General features: G+C 37.8%; 1 protein-coding gene across 1 annotated transcript in view; it reads right to left on the reverse strand.

The window, feature by feature from the left end:
* CHN2 (chimerin 2) overlaps positions 1-19,265 on the reverse strand; it is a 292,215-nt gene that overhangs the window by 51,608 nt on the left and 221,342 nt on the right. The window contains exon 7 of the mRNA XM_063452328.1: positions 10,200-10,277. Coding sequence (XP_063308398.1) covers positions 10,200-10,277 — 78 coding nt within the window. The remainder of the gene's footprint in view (positions 1-10,199; positions 10,278-19,265) is intronic.

Here is a 19,265-nt window from a genome sequence, read left to right on the forward strand (position 1 = left end):
CAGGATCCGTCTGTGTGTGGTGGCTCTTGATGCACTGACTCCAGCCTCAGTCCACTCCTTGTGAAAGTCCCCAACACTTTTGAATGGCCTTTTCCTGACAATCCTTTCCAGGCTGCGGTCATCCCTGCTGCTTGTGCACCTTTTTTCTTCCACACTTTTCCCTTCCACATAACTTTCTATTAATGTGCTTTGATACAGCACTTTGGTCCAACTTCCTTCGCAATTACCTTTTGAGGCTTTCCCTCCTTATGGAGGGTGTCAATGATGGTTTTCTGCACAACTGTCAGGTCAGCAGTCTTCCCCATGATTGTGATTCCTACTGAACCAGACTGAGAGACCATTTAAAGGCTCAGAAATCCTTTGCAGGTGTTATGGCTTACTTAGCTGATTAGAGTTGGACACTGTGAGCCTAGAATATTGCACCTTTTCACAATATTCTAATTCACTGAGATTGTGGATTTGGGGTTTTCATGAGCTGTAAGCCATAATCATTGCACTTATGACAAATCACGGTTTGAACTATCTTGCTTTGCATGTAATGCGTCTATCTCATATATTAGTTTCCCCTTTTATGTTGCATTACTGAAATAAATGAACTTTTGCACGATATTCTAATTTTTCGAGTATCACCTGTATATATTTCCAAAGGACTGCCAAATGAAATAGGATGATGATTTATCACTCTGTCAAAGCTATGCATCAGAAGCAGCCCTTGCACTAGGATATGTTAGTACAGAGCATACCAAAATGGTTGCAGCTGCAAAACAACAAAAAATGCTCTCCGGGGATGGTAGCCTCTGCTGTACACACAACCACAATGATGCATTTACAGCAATATAACATATTTCTAAAATGACTGTAATGCTGAGAAACGTCAGAAACACAAAAAAGAACACAACATCTATTCACTTTATAGATTTCTGACGGTTTGATACAAAATAATCATATCTTAACAAAGAATCCTGTCGCTCGTAGCTAATTAGCAGCATATTTTGACACTTTCATAAACAGTCTTCTCGGTTGTTGGGATATTACTGTATATCTGCTAACTGTGCCTTTGGCAAAGGAACTCCCGAGTGACTTTCCGATGTTCATCACCGTGTGCTACAGAATGCTTAAAATCTGGGTTAAACACAATTTTAGAAGCAGTCTAGATCTGATCTATATTATTTATTTATTAATAAAATATTTTACCAGGAAAGATACATTGAGATTTCTCTCATTTACAAGTATGTCCTGGGTTCACACAACATTGTATGGTTACATTAGGGTACAATAAAATACAAAAACAATATTAGTACACAATATATACAAAATTTAACATAGAACAGGTAGGAAATATGTAATCAACCATGACACATGCATTCTGTTTTGAGGTATGTAGAGAGGGATCACTTAAAGGACTTTAGGCTTGGAGAAGATTTTAAAGTATGTGGGAGGTCGTTTCATAATTGCGGTGCTCTGTAGGAGAAGGAGGTTTGGGCTGCTTTTTTATATATTCTTTCTATATATTCTTTTTAAATCTGAGACCAGAAAGCCGTGGGAAGATTTTTTCAAATTCTTTTATTACTGCATTTAAAAAAATGTTATTTAAAATTGCTGTCAACAACAAAAAAACAACAAAGCCTAATATAACAGCGCTCAAAAAAATAAGTATTTTTTCTACATCGGTCCGTATATTAAAGCCAATTTATTATTCAATCCATTTTGTATAATTATAATATACATCTTGTTCAAGGAATGCTGTTTAATCACAGACACTACCATTTTAATGATGTAGTCCATTATGAATATTTTACTTTTGGATATTAATGAATTGTACTGGCTACTGCATCGTCTATCGTCTATACAAATATATAGCAGAGGCATTATGTGTAAACCATGTGGAAAAGAATATGTAGAGTAGAGCAATTGTTAATTTAACGATTGTTAATGATTGTTAACTTAACAATTGTTAAAGGGGAGTCTTCACTATTTTAGACTATATTTACTTATCCCCTATGTTTAGCAAATATATAAAAACAAAAAGGAGATCGAAGTGTCATTAGTGCAGAGCAGCTCCAAGACAATGCAACATTTTGACTCCAAAGAGCCTTTATCAAGCTGGTCGATACTGCCCAAGAATAGTGGGAGTCTGAAAGCATGGATTATTTTTATGGATTTTTATATCATTTGCTAGATGTTTAAAATAGATTTACATAAAAGCAGAGCATAACATAAAAGGTTAAAGGGACACTCCAGGCACCCAGACCACAAACTCCCACTACCCTTAACCCTGCAACAGTAAATATTACAGTTTTCATAAACTGCAAAATTTACCTTGCAGGGTTAACTCCTTATCTAGCGGCTGTCTACTAGACATCGGCGGGGGTCTCAGGCGGGGGTTGGAGGGACATCGGCGGGGGTCTTAGGTAAGTCACTGAAGGGGTTTTCACCCCTTCAGCAACCGGGGATGGGTGGTGGGAGGGAGAGGGGACCTGCAGTGCCAGGAAAACAAATTGTTTTTCTGGCACTGGAGAGTCCCTTTAACACATGTTATAGGTGATATTCTATTATTTTGTACAGTGGTGGTTTTCCTTTGGGAAGGCAAACTCAATGTTATTTCAAATGAACATTCCAATTATTAGGACAGTGTTAAATGACTGCCATTATTTCATTTATTTTGATAACATTATATTGCCCATATCTACTATCATATTTGTATGCTGTAATAGGAAACTTTATAACATTTATTTTTATCCGAAAAACACCACGAGGACCAAAATAAAGTGGCAAGTTTCAAATATCTAACCGCCGTGTGACAAAAGGTGACCTAATGAAATGGAGGCGATACAATGTGTGTTGATAACCTTTGTGTTCTACTTTGAAGGTTGCAGATGAAATGGCTATGAGGGTTGAATCACACATTGTTAAAAATAGACTCTGGAAACCTAGGGAAAATACCAGAAGGGAACTTTCATCAAAGATCGTTGGATAGTAACTAATCTGCCCCTCTGAATGTTTTTCAGGTTCTCCTGGGGATTTGATTCCTTCTGTAGTTTACTTCAAACCAGGAAGTAAGCGAGATTTCGGCAAATCTCTCTTTAGCTATAATTTCCTATGAGGAAACGACTAGGCAGGATTGTGCTTGACATCAAACGCAAGAATGCTTGGTACTTCTTAAAAATAATGAACAGTAGGATGCGTTCAAGTCACCTGGTTGTAATTTGCCGAACACTTCGAATTAGAACTGCTAACACAATTGAAAGGGAACTGCTACCATTCACTTACGTAAAACCCAGCCCACTTGTTTCAAGCTGAATATCGCTGCATTTTAACTCACTGTTACACTTGATGAAGCTTTCAAATATGTTTTTCCAGTGTTATCTGTAGGTCTCAAAGTACAGAAAGTAAAAATATAATCATTTATCGCTACAGGATAGGTTTAGGCAAATCCATTGTTTAGAAGACAGTACAGACAAGTAATAGGCCAAGAAACGTTTAAGTTTATTATTATTATCATCATGTATATAGCAGCATCATATTCCGCATTTCCCGCAGCGCTTGCAATTATAAAATGGGGATATTTGGCAAGAAATAAAAGGGGTATATGCTTGTTGAGTAAAGAGGAAATGTAGTGAGGAGAGGAGTTAGTGAGGGTTTTGTAGTTTAGTGTTAGCAGTTTGAATTGAATCCTGAAGGGTACAGGAAGCCAATGTAATGATTCGCAAAAGGGCGATGTGTGAGAGTAGCGGTCAGTCAGCAAAATTAGCCTGGTTGCAGCATTCATTAGGACTGATAAGGGCAATTCAGGTATTTGGAAGGCCGATGAGTAGTGAGTAGCAATAGTTAAGCCAGGAAATGATGTGTGCATAAAAAAGTGCCTTAGTTGTATCTTGAGTTAGAAAAGGGTGAATGTGGAAAGTATTTTTAAGGTGGAGGCTACAGGATTTGGAGACAGACTGGATGTGAGAAGAAAAGGTAAGACCTAAGTCAAAAGTAACAACAAGACAGCGAGCTTGAGTTGTTGGGGTAATAGGTGTCTCATTGACTTGCAAGGAGATTGATGGAGGAGGACTATTTGAAGGGCAAAGATGTACACACGTGAATGACAAGGTCACCGCTCAATTTCACTGAAATTCTAATGCAATCCAAAGACATCACAACACAACCTCCGGCCACCGGACCCACACTAGATCTGGCCTTTTCAGGGGAACCTTGAAATTCACAGATCTCCTTTAAAGATGAATTTAACAATAAATCAGACAAGGTAAGTAAAAAAATAAATGTACTGCTTACAAAACACTTCTGTGTTTCAGGGCCTTCACTAAACCCTTGATGCCTCAGACACATGCTTGAGCAACCAACAGATAAATTATGTATGCATGCATACAGCACCAAGACTTATCTATCTACTGTGGCTGGCAAACTATGTAGGCGTATATCCAAAGAAAGGAAAATACTTAAAAAGAATTGCTGTTTGGTTGTGCTAAATGTGAAGAAGTGACAGTTCCTCTTTAAGCCAAAGGCCATCTGTTCAATTTCTTTATTTTTTGTTGCAGACCATACATATATAAATGCTATGGGCAAAATCATTTGTGATGTACTTACAGAGAACTAGCAATTACCAAACTGCTACATGGATGGTTTTTGAAACCGCAATTTCTAAGATTGTCCACAGGGAACTCAGATCATCATGGAAAACCCTTAAAATATTTTGATGAGGTTGCTTTATTTATTCAACAGATCCAGCTTCACAAAAAGTCAGTGGCATTGGCTTTAACCCCTTAAGGACCAAACTTCTGGAATAAAAGGGAATCATGACGTGCCACACACGTCATGTGTCCTTAAGGGGTTAAAAACTATCCAGAGTCCCTATTTTAAAAGCAAATAAGAAAATAACTTGAAAATGCAAAGTGACAATAGACAGGAAAAAGTGACCACTATTCAAGTGATCAGATCCACTTTGAATGTCTACCATACTAATCAAACCAGCTGAGTAACCCTGAGTAGAATGGGTGTAACAGGCTGATCTCTGCTACTACTGTAGGAATCTGCCTCAATTCCTGTAATGCTTCCATTACTGTTTGGAAGGAGGAGAGGGAGGCTGTCATTTATAGCCCAGGTGAAGACATTAAATTGGTGGAATGTGTTCTCTTGGCATGGAAATTCTTTTCTCTACGGGCTAAAAAACAATCTTGGATTATAAGCAAACGTAAGTGATCCTTTATGGACAACATTTTGTTTTGCAAAGCAGAGTGAGATATAGGTGTGCATACAGGTTTTTGGTAGTGAAGGGGTTTACCCAACATTTATAATTGTGCACTTTGGACAAGAGAATTCCCGTGACTTCACTGAAAATATCAGCATGGACGTACAGTGTTGCATACAAGAACACGATTGTAGAGCACGCTGTTGTGGTTTTGGAATCATGAGTTCCCTGCTGTCCTTTTAAAGAAAGTAGTCACACTATTTAACAACCGCTTGACAACTTACCTGATTTCCCTCCGGAAGCCATCAGCCGCTGCCTCCCCTGCTGTTGTAAGCTCGTGCCACTGAGCTAAGCCTGGCCACGTAGGATGCTTACTGTGAAATCCACTACTGTTTTACCTTTCCACCTGCAGCTATCCCAATAAATAAATCCTTTCTTCTTTAGATCCAATATGTTATTGCTGCAAACCCTGATAAGAATAGGCTCAGGGTTTCAAGGTGACACATTTATTTACGTCTCATTGCCATCTTAGATCACTTGCAACATCCTCGGGAACCTACAATCCACTTTAAATAATAGTAAACCTTCTACTGAGTACAATGTTTGTATTTTTGATCGTCCGAAATCTAGGGGGGTGTTTTCCTTTAAAAACTATCAATCTGCTACCATTAAACAAACCTCACCAATCGATCAGTGGGAAAAAAACAAACCATAAAATACTATAGGTCATCTGACAAATATGCTAAATGGAGCAATCGAAGACTAAACAAAACATTTAGCTCATCTTTGATTCACTCATTGAGCAGATAAGATAAGACCACTCATTACACATTATATTGTTAGTTTTTAGATACAGTTACTATGTGTATTCATGGATGGGGTAGCCTGGAAGGATGTCTGGTCATAAGAATTAGCTTCAATAGCTTTCCTTACTCATTCTTTATAATCTAGAGAATAAATTTACCACATTTGGGTTCAGTGACTAATCAGCCAAATTAAAACAGTCTCTGAGAAGATTGCTTAACTTAAATGGCGTGGGTCTGGAAATTAGCAACAAAGAAATTCCCCTTAATTTACCTGAGTGATGTCATAGGGTGATGTCACGTTCACAAACTGCCTTTTGCATTACATATTAGAGCAATATATGCCCTGAGCTTCTTTCTAATGGTGGTTTGTTACTTCTGAGGTATTGGCAGAACCCAGCAGCTAAATGGAAGGTAGCTATGGATTGTACCATAGTAAATGATAATTCATTTTAAATGCTAATCATATCTGTGGCAGCCTTCTCTGGAATGCTATGTAAATTGTCACAGATTCCATAATGTCATGCATGCAGTTTACAGAACCACGCAAGGAGCAGCACATGAAGATGCTATAATGGTCATTGTGTCAATCACTTTTCAGCAGTGAACTACTCAACCCAGTAAACCCACAAAGAGAAACTGGCATTTAAAGAAAAGTGACAGTTTCCTTTTGAACATTGAGTTTCTGAACATTGGACTTGTGCAGGCAAAAATTTGATTAGTCCAAAACTTTTTGGTTTTGGGTGATTTTGGATTCGACCGTGTGGTGTTTCGTCCATGCGATCAATCATTTATGGAAAAACGATTCAGAACAACCCCCCCCAAAAATATCATGCATATATTGTGCAGTACACGGATAGGAGCATTTTCGCACCATTTGGTGCACATATCAATAGAGAAAAGGAGGACTAGTGGAGGACAAGTGAATAAAATCGATATTTATATGTTTATTAAATAAATAACATATAAATCTATATAGATTTTTTTCTGCTTATCCTTTTTCCCCTCTATTGATCCCCTCCTACTTGATCTATGAATACAATCAATATCCAGTGGCTTTCCCCTAATGATCAATCAACTTCTTTTCAATCAATCATTTCTTTTTGGGGGGGTGCCAGACAAAACTCTGAATTGTCCATTGTCTGATTTTTTTCGTTCATATAGCGTTTCAGAGTTCCTGAATTCAGACATATCACCATTTATAGGAAACCGAACGCCCAAGTCTACTGAATATGCACTCTTTAAATTATAGGCTATAGGCATAGCTTCGCGATTAGTGCTTAATTGCAGGGTTGGTTCAGTGACCCATTCTTAAAGATAAAGAAAAATTAATTCAACAAAACACATTCATTAAACTATTCCAAGAGTCAGAAAGAGCTCCACTGCACTGAAGAAGCCATGATGGTACACGAAATAATATAAAGTGGGCACTTAAACGATAGATATATCAGTAGACTTGTGCAAACATTTTTTGTTTGGTTTGTTAGACTAAAATATTTGACAGTTGTCAAACAAATTGATTCCAAATCATTTTACCTCTAATTTTACCTATGGAATCTACAGCTGAGATCGATTTGTTATGGTTTTGATTAACAATAATTTTATTTAGACAAATCACTTGAAACAAATTTTTGAACAAGTCTATATAAATGTTTCAAACAAAGGGAACCAATGAAGCAGCACGGAGACCCAATTTAGGTCCCAATCAGTGAAAACATTATTTTAATTGCTACAACCATAAACTATACAAGGTATCATTCTGTTGGTTCATTTAAATGTGTTGTTTTATATTGTTCCTAATGCTTCACTAAACCAACAATTTGAGTAAGTGACATGGAAATGACCAATTTCAGACTGTCAAACTGGAAAACAAATCTCTAATTCACCTATTTTAACCCAGAATGTTGAGGTCCTTTGTCAATTCTCAACATGTTTTCAAAATACATATAAAAAAAATTAAAATCAAAATGCATTAGTTACTGTGAATAAACCCTTAAAAATTAAAAGGCAAAATTATTACTGAAAGAATGAATAAACACAACACACACAAAGATAACAACTTAAACGTAGGTAAAGACAGACAAATAACGGGAAAAGGATGGAATGGCTGGTCTGTGTAAAGCAATGCCTTCCAAAATTTGAGATGACACAAAGCAGATGTGGTCTCTAACGGTTTGAACATTAAAATGTGTATAATGCTAAGCATGTCATGTTTATAGTTGGCTGACAGCCTGCATTTCACACCACGGTACAAATTAGTAATTTTGGGGGGGATCTTTGGTTTTAGTGGACATTGTCACTGTCTATGTATGTGACATGTTTTGCTGTTCAATGCTAATGAGTATTAACACTAACAGTTTATACTGCTTGTGTTTAAGGATTGTTTGGCAGAAGTCATGTGAGCATGGGGGGTGTCTGGGTTTCTCCAGCTGTTTTTTCAAATACAATTTTAACATGATGCTGAGCAATCTTGGACTTCTATGCCGCATCAGAAACACTATCATCCAACAACAGCTGGAGATCTACTGCCGCTAGGGGACCGAGCAGTTACCTTCTCGTCATTATTTTACATGTAAATTCATGTATACATTCAAAAATTATTAGAGACCCACTGTAGTAGTCCAGCTATGGTTGAACTACTTCTCCCATTATTCTCTGCCTTGCTCAGGATGACAGAAAACATTGGACAGCGTTTGAAAATTGAGGCTCGAGGCCTATCCAACCTGGGGCCCCCCAGATGTTGCTGAACTATACAAGGCCCATGATTCTTTCAATGAAACAGATAGCCAGGGAATCATGGGAGTTGTAGTTCAGCAACATCTGGGGTGGAGGGCGCAGGTTGGACAGCCTTTCTTAAAGAGGGTTAACGAATACAGATTGAGATATAACGTATTGCCTACCCGTGCTCAATAGGGAAATCCTGGCTCCATGTCTTTCTCATTTCCCTTAATTTAATGCAATACCCTATTTATTCACAGAATATGAGCACATCATCGTATTACATTTTCTTGCCTTGCGTTTATTTTGCACATTGAGGACGATTGAAGACCATAGGCTGCAGATTAACTATAACACCTATGATCCTCTGCCATTCTATGGCTGGAAGGAGACCCCTGGATTTGCATGTCACTGATAGGAAGATATTCACATATTGCGACGTCTGAAACCAATCAGAATGGTATAAGGGAGATCATTGTGCTTCTTCCTGTAATATGGAGAGCATCAACTCAAATTCCTCGTTACTCTATGGGGTCTGTATTCACTAAAATGAGGTTCCAAAGAAAATCCAAAGAGAATGAAAATTTTAAGGTAAAAATAGCCAAACTAGAAAAAAATGTCTCTCAGCTCTGCTTTTAATTCGGCTACTCTGGTCTTAAATTTAAAATTCACTTTAAATTCTCACTTTAGTAAATAATCCTGTCATTTCACGGCATGTACTCAGTCATACTAAGTTTCTCTCTCTCACTAGGAATGGAAAATTAATTAGATGTTCATCTTAAAAATAAATTTGGAACTTATAGTACTTTTAAAAAATATGTATCTTTACAATAGCAGAGCATGCTGATGCCTGATTTTCACTGTATTTCAGAGAGAAGCAGTATGCAGCTGTGAAAAAAAAATATTGCCCAATATTACTAAATTTGTCAATTATTCCCTCACAAAAATGCCTAATGACATTTGTGTATGGCCCACCACAGCCTGCAGTAAGAGATAAGGATAGCCTTTCACTCATTTAATGTTTCCGTAATTAGCTGGATAGCACTTCTAGCAATAAAGGGGTTAATATCCATGTTAATCTAATTGTCTCATTGTCAAGCGCAGCCTGCTAGTCTTTCCGCTAAGATGCATTAGCAAGAAAGAAAGTTGGCTCCTGGTACCAAACAAAAAAATTTCAGCCCAAGACGAAGAACTGCGTAATGCTCCATTTGTTTAACTTACTACAAAGAGGATAAAACATGCTGCTTAAAATAAAACCTTAAAAAGAATTCACAGAATATCCGCTTTCACTTACGACAGACTACACTGTAGCAGCAAAAGTGTTCAGAATTCTTTTGCCCCTTTAGGGATAGGAGGATGGGGTCAGGGATAACCCTGTGCATTAAGACGTGTCGCATCCATCCTAGTCTCCATCACTTAAGGGGTTAAAGCAAGGGATGTAGTGCACAATGAAAGAAATAGAATATGGAATAAAATGTGACTCTTACCTTGAAGTTGTGCGCTTTCTCGTAATTGAAATTGTTGTCATTCTGCGATAAGGCCGCTCTTCTGACCAGCGAAGTGATCTGTGAATAGGCAAAGAGTTTCAGAGGCTGCCACAGTAACGCACTTCTACCTCCTAGCTTTACCCCCAGTGCCAGTGCCAGGAGCTCTTGGTGCTTTCTGCCCTTTTTAGATTTGTGGACGGCAGTAAAGCTTTTGTCACTTTCCAACCATAACTCCTCACACAACATGGTGTCTGAATCCCAGATCTTTTGCGTTTCCTCCTCTGTGCCTTGCAAGCTTACAGTCCCTGGGTTGGTCCAGCTGCTTCTGATGCTAGACAGCAGATTAGAAGCAGCTGCAGCCCATTCTGCTGAGACCTCCGACATGTGACTTGAATGGGCTGTCTTGTGGGATGGAGAGAGCTTCTGCATCTTAATAACTAATAGCCCTGCTTTGTTTTACCTCCTAAGACAGGAGTGTGCCTGCAACGGCAGCAGCCCTTAGACTTAAAATGAACAAAACCCCCTCCTCAGCAACAGCATCCAACCAGAAGTGAGCAGGGAGTTAGGACATTTACACACTTGTGCCACTATTAATTTGAAAAGGAAGCATCGTATTTGCTCAGTGAAGCTTGATCCTATGTCCAAGAAGCCAGGACGGATCATACGTCTCCCTCCCTATAGTCCCATGAAAATAAGACTTGTGAGCAATCTTGTTCTGAAAGCCAGTGGCTTAAACTACACTTAATCCCAGTGATGGTTTAATCTTGCAATGATAAAATCTCTCTCTTTTTTCATATCCTCTGTGAGTGCAAATCCTGTATGAGTTGGGAGGATTAGTTCAGGGCTCTCCAGGACGAAATGTTTAATCTATTGCCTGCTGCATTTACCTTAATAGCTTTCTACGATTCGCCGTGTTTTAGTAACTCACACTGAGTGCTTTGGTAAATGGCATTGGCGTATGAATTCAGAGGGATTTAATTAATATACCAGTCTGTAATGCAAAATTTGGCGACAGAAATTATCATTTATTTAGTAAAGAGGTGGACCTGATTTTTTCTCAAGGTTAAGGAGAGAGGAGAGAGTCTGCACTGGTCTTAGTCATGTATAAATTGTATACTATTGCACAGGAGGCTCTAAAATGGGGAATTAAATTAAATTGTAAAATCAGATATTTTTATACTGGCACCACTTGAAATGGTTTTGGGCAGGGGTGCCCAAAAGATAGATACCCAGATGTTGTAGTACTACAACTCCTAATATGCTTTGCATGCCTTTAGAATGCGTTTAGAATAACAAAGCATCATGGAAGTTGTAGTTTTAAAAAAGCTGGGGATCTACCTTTTGGGCACCCATTGTTTAAGGGGTAAATACCAACTATCACTTCTTTGGAAACCATTGAAAATAACATTGAAAACTACCTATAACTTGTGTTAAACGTTTTTCATGTGATCTACTGTTTTCTTTTAAATATAGCAAGTTATGTCACAATCCAGTTCTGTCAAGGCATGTCCAGGGCACACAATGAATGTAAAAAAAGACAATAGAAACCATGGGGGGAATTTTCAAAATGTACTATGCAGAAAAAAGGTGCAAAAATGTAACGGGTGAGTGCCAGCTGGTTCCATTGGTTTCCATGGTAATTGCACCATTTTTAGAACATAACAACACGTTTTAGAACAGAACACTCTTTGATAAATCTCTCCTATTGTTTCTGTTTCTCTTCTTCTACTAAGTATGTTCAATGGCAGAAAAGGGCAACATTTATAACAATAACTGACAGGGAGTCAATATGGCTCACCCACTACCAGGATATAGGTAAATATAGCAGGGTGGATTTTTACATCAAATACATTTTTTCACAAACACATATTTGCTAAAATAGAAGACACAAAAGCGTAATATTTAAAATTCTGTGAAGTGGATGGCAGAGAATTAAGCAGTCAGACTGCAGGGGATTGATCTATACACCAAAACTGCTTAATTAAGCTAAAGTTGCTTTGGTGACCATAGTGTCCCTTTAAGCATTAGAAATGTGGTTGGGTGTTAGTATTAGGGTTAGGAATTAGGGTGAGTATAGAGAATTAGTAGGATTTAGTTCTACTGACGATAGTGAGGAGTAGGAATAGGGCTAGGACTTGGGGACCAATTTTGGCTTAGGCACCTACAATACATACATTGCTTATACAAAAATCAACATACAATGTGATGATAGTGATCAGAGGTTGTATACAAATACAGAACTAAATGTATGGATGCAAGGATAATAGCAGTACATATAACAAATTAAATATGAGTTGAAAATAGTACAGTAACAATCAGAGAAAAAAACAAAACAAAAAAAACATTTGACTGAATGTATTCCCTGAAGCATCTCTTTTGCAAGAGCAGCTTCATTCCCAGGACATGTAATCAGATAAATGAGCACACAGACATGCTGCTAATGGGAATACACGTCACTGTGCCCCTGCCATGAGCAGATGTAGGAGATTTCAAGTGACATACATCATTGCCAAAAGCAAGTGCCATCTTTTTGTATTCTGTGACATGGGTACATGGGCTGGCAGGGCTGGTTCGATACATTCACAGGGCCAGGTGGCAAGGCAAAAATAATACGGGACTGTTTTTTTTTTTAAATTAAAAGGTATATTTATGTATGCTTATTTTAATAGTTTATCATTTATGCATGTTTGCATGGCACTATACTGGGCTACAGAATATATACACACTGTATAAATACTGGAAATATGCACTGTATATATTGTAGGGAATATTTTGGCATTATATAAATAAAATAAATACTACATTAATACACTATGTTGAATTATATTGTCTCAATGTGCCCCTTCTCTCACTTTTATTTCCTATCTCTTTGCAACCTTTCCCTACTATCTCACATCTCCTCTACACTCCCTGATACCATACTACGGGGTCTTCTCCCATACTCTGGTCCCAGTTTACAATCTCCTCTCCTCTCCCACATTTAATGTCATGTTATTCTACCCCCCACATCCCATCTCACAAGGTTATTCACTAAACGGTGAATTCATGGGTTAAATGTGAATGGAAAAAAAATAATTTTAATTATGACTGCGTTGTAGAATTTTTCCATATCGCCAATTTTTGTCTCAGTTTTTACATTCAGATCTAAATAGTGAATAACTCTGCCAGTATCTGCTCCTCCACTCCCTCATGCCAACTCAGTACCCCTTCTTCAACTTCTTCGTCCCAGTTCAGGATGCCCCCTTTCACTCATTGTCCCTTTCCCCACTACCTTATTCTAACTCATAATCCTCTCTTTAACTCTGGATCCTCTAGGAGACTTGGTGGTGGGCACTGTGTGACTAGAATGTTGCGATGTGCCACATTTCTTCTCCCATTTGTACTAACCTTCCTGCACCCCAGAAACCACCTGGTACCCCACTGTTGTTTTTAACACTATTTATTTCATATTGCTTTTCTCACAAAGGTTTCATGTCTATGGAAGCAGAGCTTGCATCGGAAGATAATAGAGGCTTCAAACATGCAGATTAGCATAGTGGTTTAAAGCAGAGCTTTATATCTTTCAGATGCACATGCTGGGAGAGAAGATCCTATTAAATTAAATTGATCTAACACAATAGGGCTATGGATTTTTTTCAGACATGCATTAGCTTCTACAAAACCTTGAGGGTCCCAAATGACCAGAATCCTCCTGCAGGCTCGCTCTGGTCTAAGAACACGGCCTATTTCAGTATAGGCTATATTAATTTATCCAACTGTGCTTTAAGCAGGTATTAGTAAGAAGGCCCATGTGACTGATACATGGTTAGAACCGTTCAAAGAAATCAAGAGAAAAAGAACCTTCTTTGTTTCCCATTTAGTCTTTTTAGCCTTGTATTAATCTCCGCACATAAGTAGAATTCTGCAATATACTAACTGTAATTGAATGGTTATTGGATGACTATTCTATTGAACATGCAGGCATACTTTCCTACAGAGCATCGCAATTATGGAATAACCTCACGGACACAATCAAATCTTCCTCGAGTCATCCTTTTAAAGGACTCTGTCAACATATCTCAATACAAAATGCACCTGTAATCATTATTGACTGTATTTCTTACCTGTTCTGTGCTAAATTTATATATGTGTATTTTAATATGATTTTATATATTTAATATTATATTGTACCCACTGATAACAATGCAATGTTTGTGGGCCCATGATCCTACCTTTTCCTCTTATTCCACTTTACCCCCATTCCGTATAATGTAAGCTTGTTTGAGTACGACCCTCAACACCTGCTTTTCCTCTGCGTCCAACTCATCTTGCTTCAAGTACTGCTGTTAGTCTTCCTAGTATACAGCTCTGCAGAAATTGTTGGCGCTTTATAACTAATAATAACAATAATTCAGTTGTGGAACAGCAAATATATACAGACTCCCCCCCTCCCCCCTCCCCCCCCCCCCCCCCCCCGCCACAAACACACACAAAATAGAAGTATAATTATTTCAATGTTTTGTGAAGTTGTCTAACTCAGTCTAAAAATATAAATAACTACCCCAACATGGAACGGGGAGCTAAAGGGGGGGGGGGGGGGTGGATTTTATTATCTAGCCATGTTCCTTGCCCAATCTATTTTAATTCACACCCACAAAGAGGCTACTGGCAGGGAAGGACTCAGCCATATACCCTCATAGGAGTGATGTTTGTTACCAAAAGGAAGGTCATTAGGTCCTGGAGACTTTACACTCACCCACAATGATGGTCTAGAGCGGTGTTACAATTCTTAATCAATTGTTTGTGGGTCACAAATTGGCACCTTTTGAGCATCTCAAAGATGCACTCCAAAACCCTAACTATGATTTTTATAAGTATTTGCAAGTCCGTCATTGCTTAACCAAGACTCTCAGATATAGGTCTTTATTCTGTCAGGCCCACTATTTAATACAAAAAGCATGGCATTATGCACACCAAATACATATCGACTCTTCTATCATATACTAAACAATGGGAAAAAGAATTAGGTCACCCTTCATCGAGCTCAGAATAAACATCCATTTTAGAGAACTCAATGGTAATCACTCATTGTACAAATTACAAGAAATTATTGAAAAATCATTTTGGGGGTATTCAGCCCCCACATCTTAATCTTCTACACAGAAACCTTATCTGGAGGAATTGTTGGTGAATAGGAATGTATGTCTACATCTGGAAGAGTTGCAATAAAATACGAGGATTATTGGGAGAGGTATTTGCAACGATTAAGATTATGACTAAAACAGAGCTATAGAGACGGCTACCTTAGGGTTAATTTCGCACAAAATTAAATCCCAACCCACCTATTGATTGAAATATCCTCCTCATGGTTAAATTGCTTATTAAAAAGAAAGGTGGAAGTCCACTCATTCCAACTACACTATGATGGGTTTCCTTTAACCCTAAATAAATCAATTGAAAAAAAAACTATCCAGCTCTGCTATGTTTCTAGTTTGGCAATTCTGGGCCAAAATCTAATTTTCTGATTAGTGGTAAGCAGGAAATATGTTGCAGTTGGAGAGGACAGAAGAATAAATGAGTAGAGGCAACATTGAACTCCAATCACAAAATGGTAACTCAACTAAAACCCCCCAATTCAGTCTCCTAATTCCGGTGGGATGCTAGTTTTCACTTGGACCTTGGTGCTAAAGAAGCATGTCCATACCGAGAAGACAAAGTCAAAGGTTATCTTCAAATGATACATTCTTTCCACTTTCTTTTGTGCATAGCAATGTATCAATGTATGGCAGTTACATCATTTGGACACTTGATCTTCTTGTGGTTCTCTATCTATATTCCCTGCTTCGAACATTAATGATTTACTTTTCTACTTTTACGTACCTATTCTGGGTGTTTTAGCTCTTTTGAGCAATTGATTGTATCTGTTGTGAAATAGCAATAAAATATATAATTAAAAAAATAAATAAAATGTGAACACCTTCCCCCAATTTAAGAAGAAACAAAAAAAAAAAAAAACTATGGTGATCCATTTTACTAGATTACATTCAATTAAATATTGAAGCATTTATTGATGCCACTAGCCTTAAGAGTATATTTGGCAGGATACAATGGATCTCTCCCTAGAGGCTAACAGTGTTCTTACTATGGTAACTCCAAAATCAAAGCAAATTTTGCAAAAAACTGCAAATAAATACGTTCGGTGATGGCACAAGACTCATAACATCAATTCACATAATTTGGAAAGGTTTAAAAAAGCTGCTGTTAAAAAAAAGTTGCCGCACTTTATTTATCTTTCAGTAGGACAATATAGTTGCATCCACTATCAGCAGTTCACTTGCCTGTGATTGATTATTCATTACACAGTTTCCAGCACCTGTGTCTGTTGGTTTTAATTAATGCTGTGCTTTAAGCCTGAAATAAGTGTTTTTGTGAGAGATTCAGCAGAAAAAAAAGTTGTCTAACATGATGACTGTGGCATTTCTCTCATCCTAAGGAGAAAAAATAAACAATCGGCATGATGTACTCTCCCAGCCAACAGCAGCAACAGACGCCTATTTAAATGTAGGCCAGAGACAAAGGATGTAATACAATCCTCGTGAAATATATTTTTATCTAGAGGAGTTGAAGATTTATTAGCCTAGGAAAAAATCCATTTAACTCTTTTAAATCCACTGGGCAGGTCTTGAAAGTGATTCCTATTAGAATGTGAAAGATTTGATGCCCCCACAGCGGTTTATTTGGGATCACAGCATATGAATTCCACATATTCAATACACTTTCTGGGTACTAGGCTGTTGTTTTTCTTAATATTCAAGGCTACCTTACTGCAAGGCAACACACAACATATACATCATTATAAATCGCTGGTAAGACCACACCTTGAATATGCTGTGCAATTTTGGGCACCTGTTCTAAAGAAAGATATCATGGCACTAGAAACAGTGCAGAGACGAGCTACAAAATTGATAAAATGAATGGAGCATTTTAGTTATGAAGAAAGGTTAAAAAATTTAAATCTCTTTAGTTTGGAAAAACAGCGCCTGAGAGGGGATATGATAGCATTATACAAATATATTCGGGGACAGTACAAACCATTATCTGGAAATCTATTCATAAACAGGGCTATACATAGGACACGAGGTCACACATTTAGGCTTGAAGATTTCATCTAAGGCAAAGAAAAGTTTTTTTTACAGTAAGAGCAATAAGGATATGGAATTCTTTGCCTGAAGAGGTGGTTTTGTCAGAGTCTATACAGATGTTTAAACTGCAATTGGATAAATACTTGCAAAAACATAACATGCAGGGATATACTTTATAATTAGTGGGGTAATAGCTGCTTGATCCAAGGATACATCTGACTGCTATTTTGGGGTCAAGAAGGAATTTCTTCCTAGTTTGTTGCAAAATTGGAAGCGCTTCAGACTGTTTTTTTTGCCTTCTTTTGGATCAACAGCAAAAGCATATGTGAGGAAGGCTGAACTTGATGGACGCAAGTCTCTTTTCAGCTATGTAACTATGTAACTATATAGCATGGCTATAATCCTGCTGAGATTCCTTCACCACAGTTGTCCTAGGGCTCCAATACTTGGTTTGGTCCAAATCCCTATGTCCCTCTTTTCTATCCTAATGTCTCTCTGTTCTACGAGCTCCATATTGTTGGTGTGTCGGCGTGTATAACAGAGCTCCACAGCAGTAATACTCCCAGTAAACGTGGTTAGAAATCAGTATGTGTAAATAAGATACATTGTTCTTATAAATGCACCAAATATAAGTGGGAGACAGGTGGGTGTTGCATAAAGAGCTGTTATTGTTTATGTTAACCTATATACGTGAATATTCTCTGCACACTATAGTTGGATCTCAGTACGTATGAACCATAAATATATATAGTGCTTAGGTAGAAAAAATTTGATATCTTGCTCATTTTTAAAAGGTTAAAGGAACAGTGCACACACAAACAAAAATACAGCTCTACATTTAACAATTTTGTATATGTTTTGGTCTTTACGAAATGCATGCTCTGGGTGTGCCCCTAATTCCCATTTTTCATTTTTAAAAGGTAAAAAATTATATTTTAAAGGGACGCTATAGTGCCAAAAGTAATTATCTAATATGTATCTGCCATCAATGTGACTTCATCCCCCTTTCTTTTACCTCTAAAAATGTAACGCTTATAACTAGCCGTCTAGCCTTTTATCCAGCGCTGAGACGCATTCTTTGCAGACAGATCTGTTTCCTTTTTCATCATCATGCTTGATGACTGCTAGCTAACTTCTCATCCAATCACATGCTTCTCGTAGGAAAGCATTACAACTAATGCTTCTCTATGAGGCACATTGGTGCTGCATGCATGGTGACGATAAGATGTTCGGCGTGCTCCTGCAGTGCGTGAGTATGTTGAACATCATCATCCTCGTTTGTATTGGTTGTGGATGCAGAAGTGGATGCATCTAGTTCTAGTAGCTGTCAGGGAGACAATGGAGGAGTAGTTAGTCCGGCAATATACACATTGCACTATCTTCGAAACGGCAATGATTTACACTGCGGGACTGAAATGGCAGCATCGCAGTACTGAGGCCACTTCATTAAGATAAAGTGGTCTTGGTGCTTACAGTAGTGTGCTTATAGTAGTCCTTAAGAATAAGATACCTGTAAGGCCATTTAATGCATTGCAGTTGTAGAGTAACGCCTTCATATGAATCAACCAGTCAACAGACATATTTCGTACCTTTTTCATAGGAATTTGAAAATCTACCTTTGTGTGCCTTTATATAAACTAATGTTGAAGCCTTACTATCTTTGGGGGGGGGGGAAATTAAATTATATAATTTTGTGCTTGCTTCAGCAAGAATCTAAGTTGTTTTGTTTTCGGAAACCTAAACAGTTCGACTTATGAACCTCAGGCTTCTTGGACACCATTGTGTTTCAAGGCTCATGGTACTTACACCAACTCGGACATAATCATTTATTCTTGCTGGGGAGCATTAGTTACATATCTGACATGCTTTAATAAAAATAAATTCTGCAACCATTCATTAGAAATGTTATTTCCTTCTCTCTAGTATCCTAACTATGTTTATACTC

This window comes from Pelobates fuscus, chromosome 4, assembly GCF_036172605.1.
Source record: "Pelobates fuscus isolate aPelFus1 chromosome 4, aPelFus1.pri, whole genome shotgun sequence".
NCBI lineage: Eukaryota > Metazoa > Chordata > Amphibia > Anura > Pelobatidae > Pelobates > Pelobates fuscus.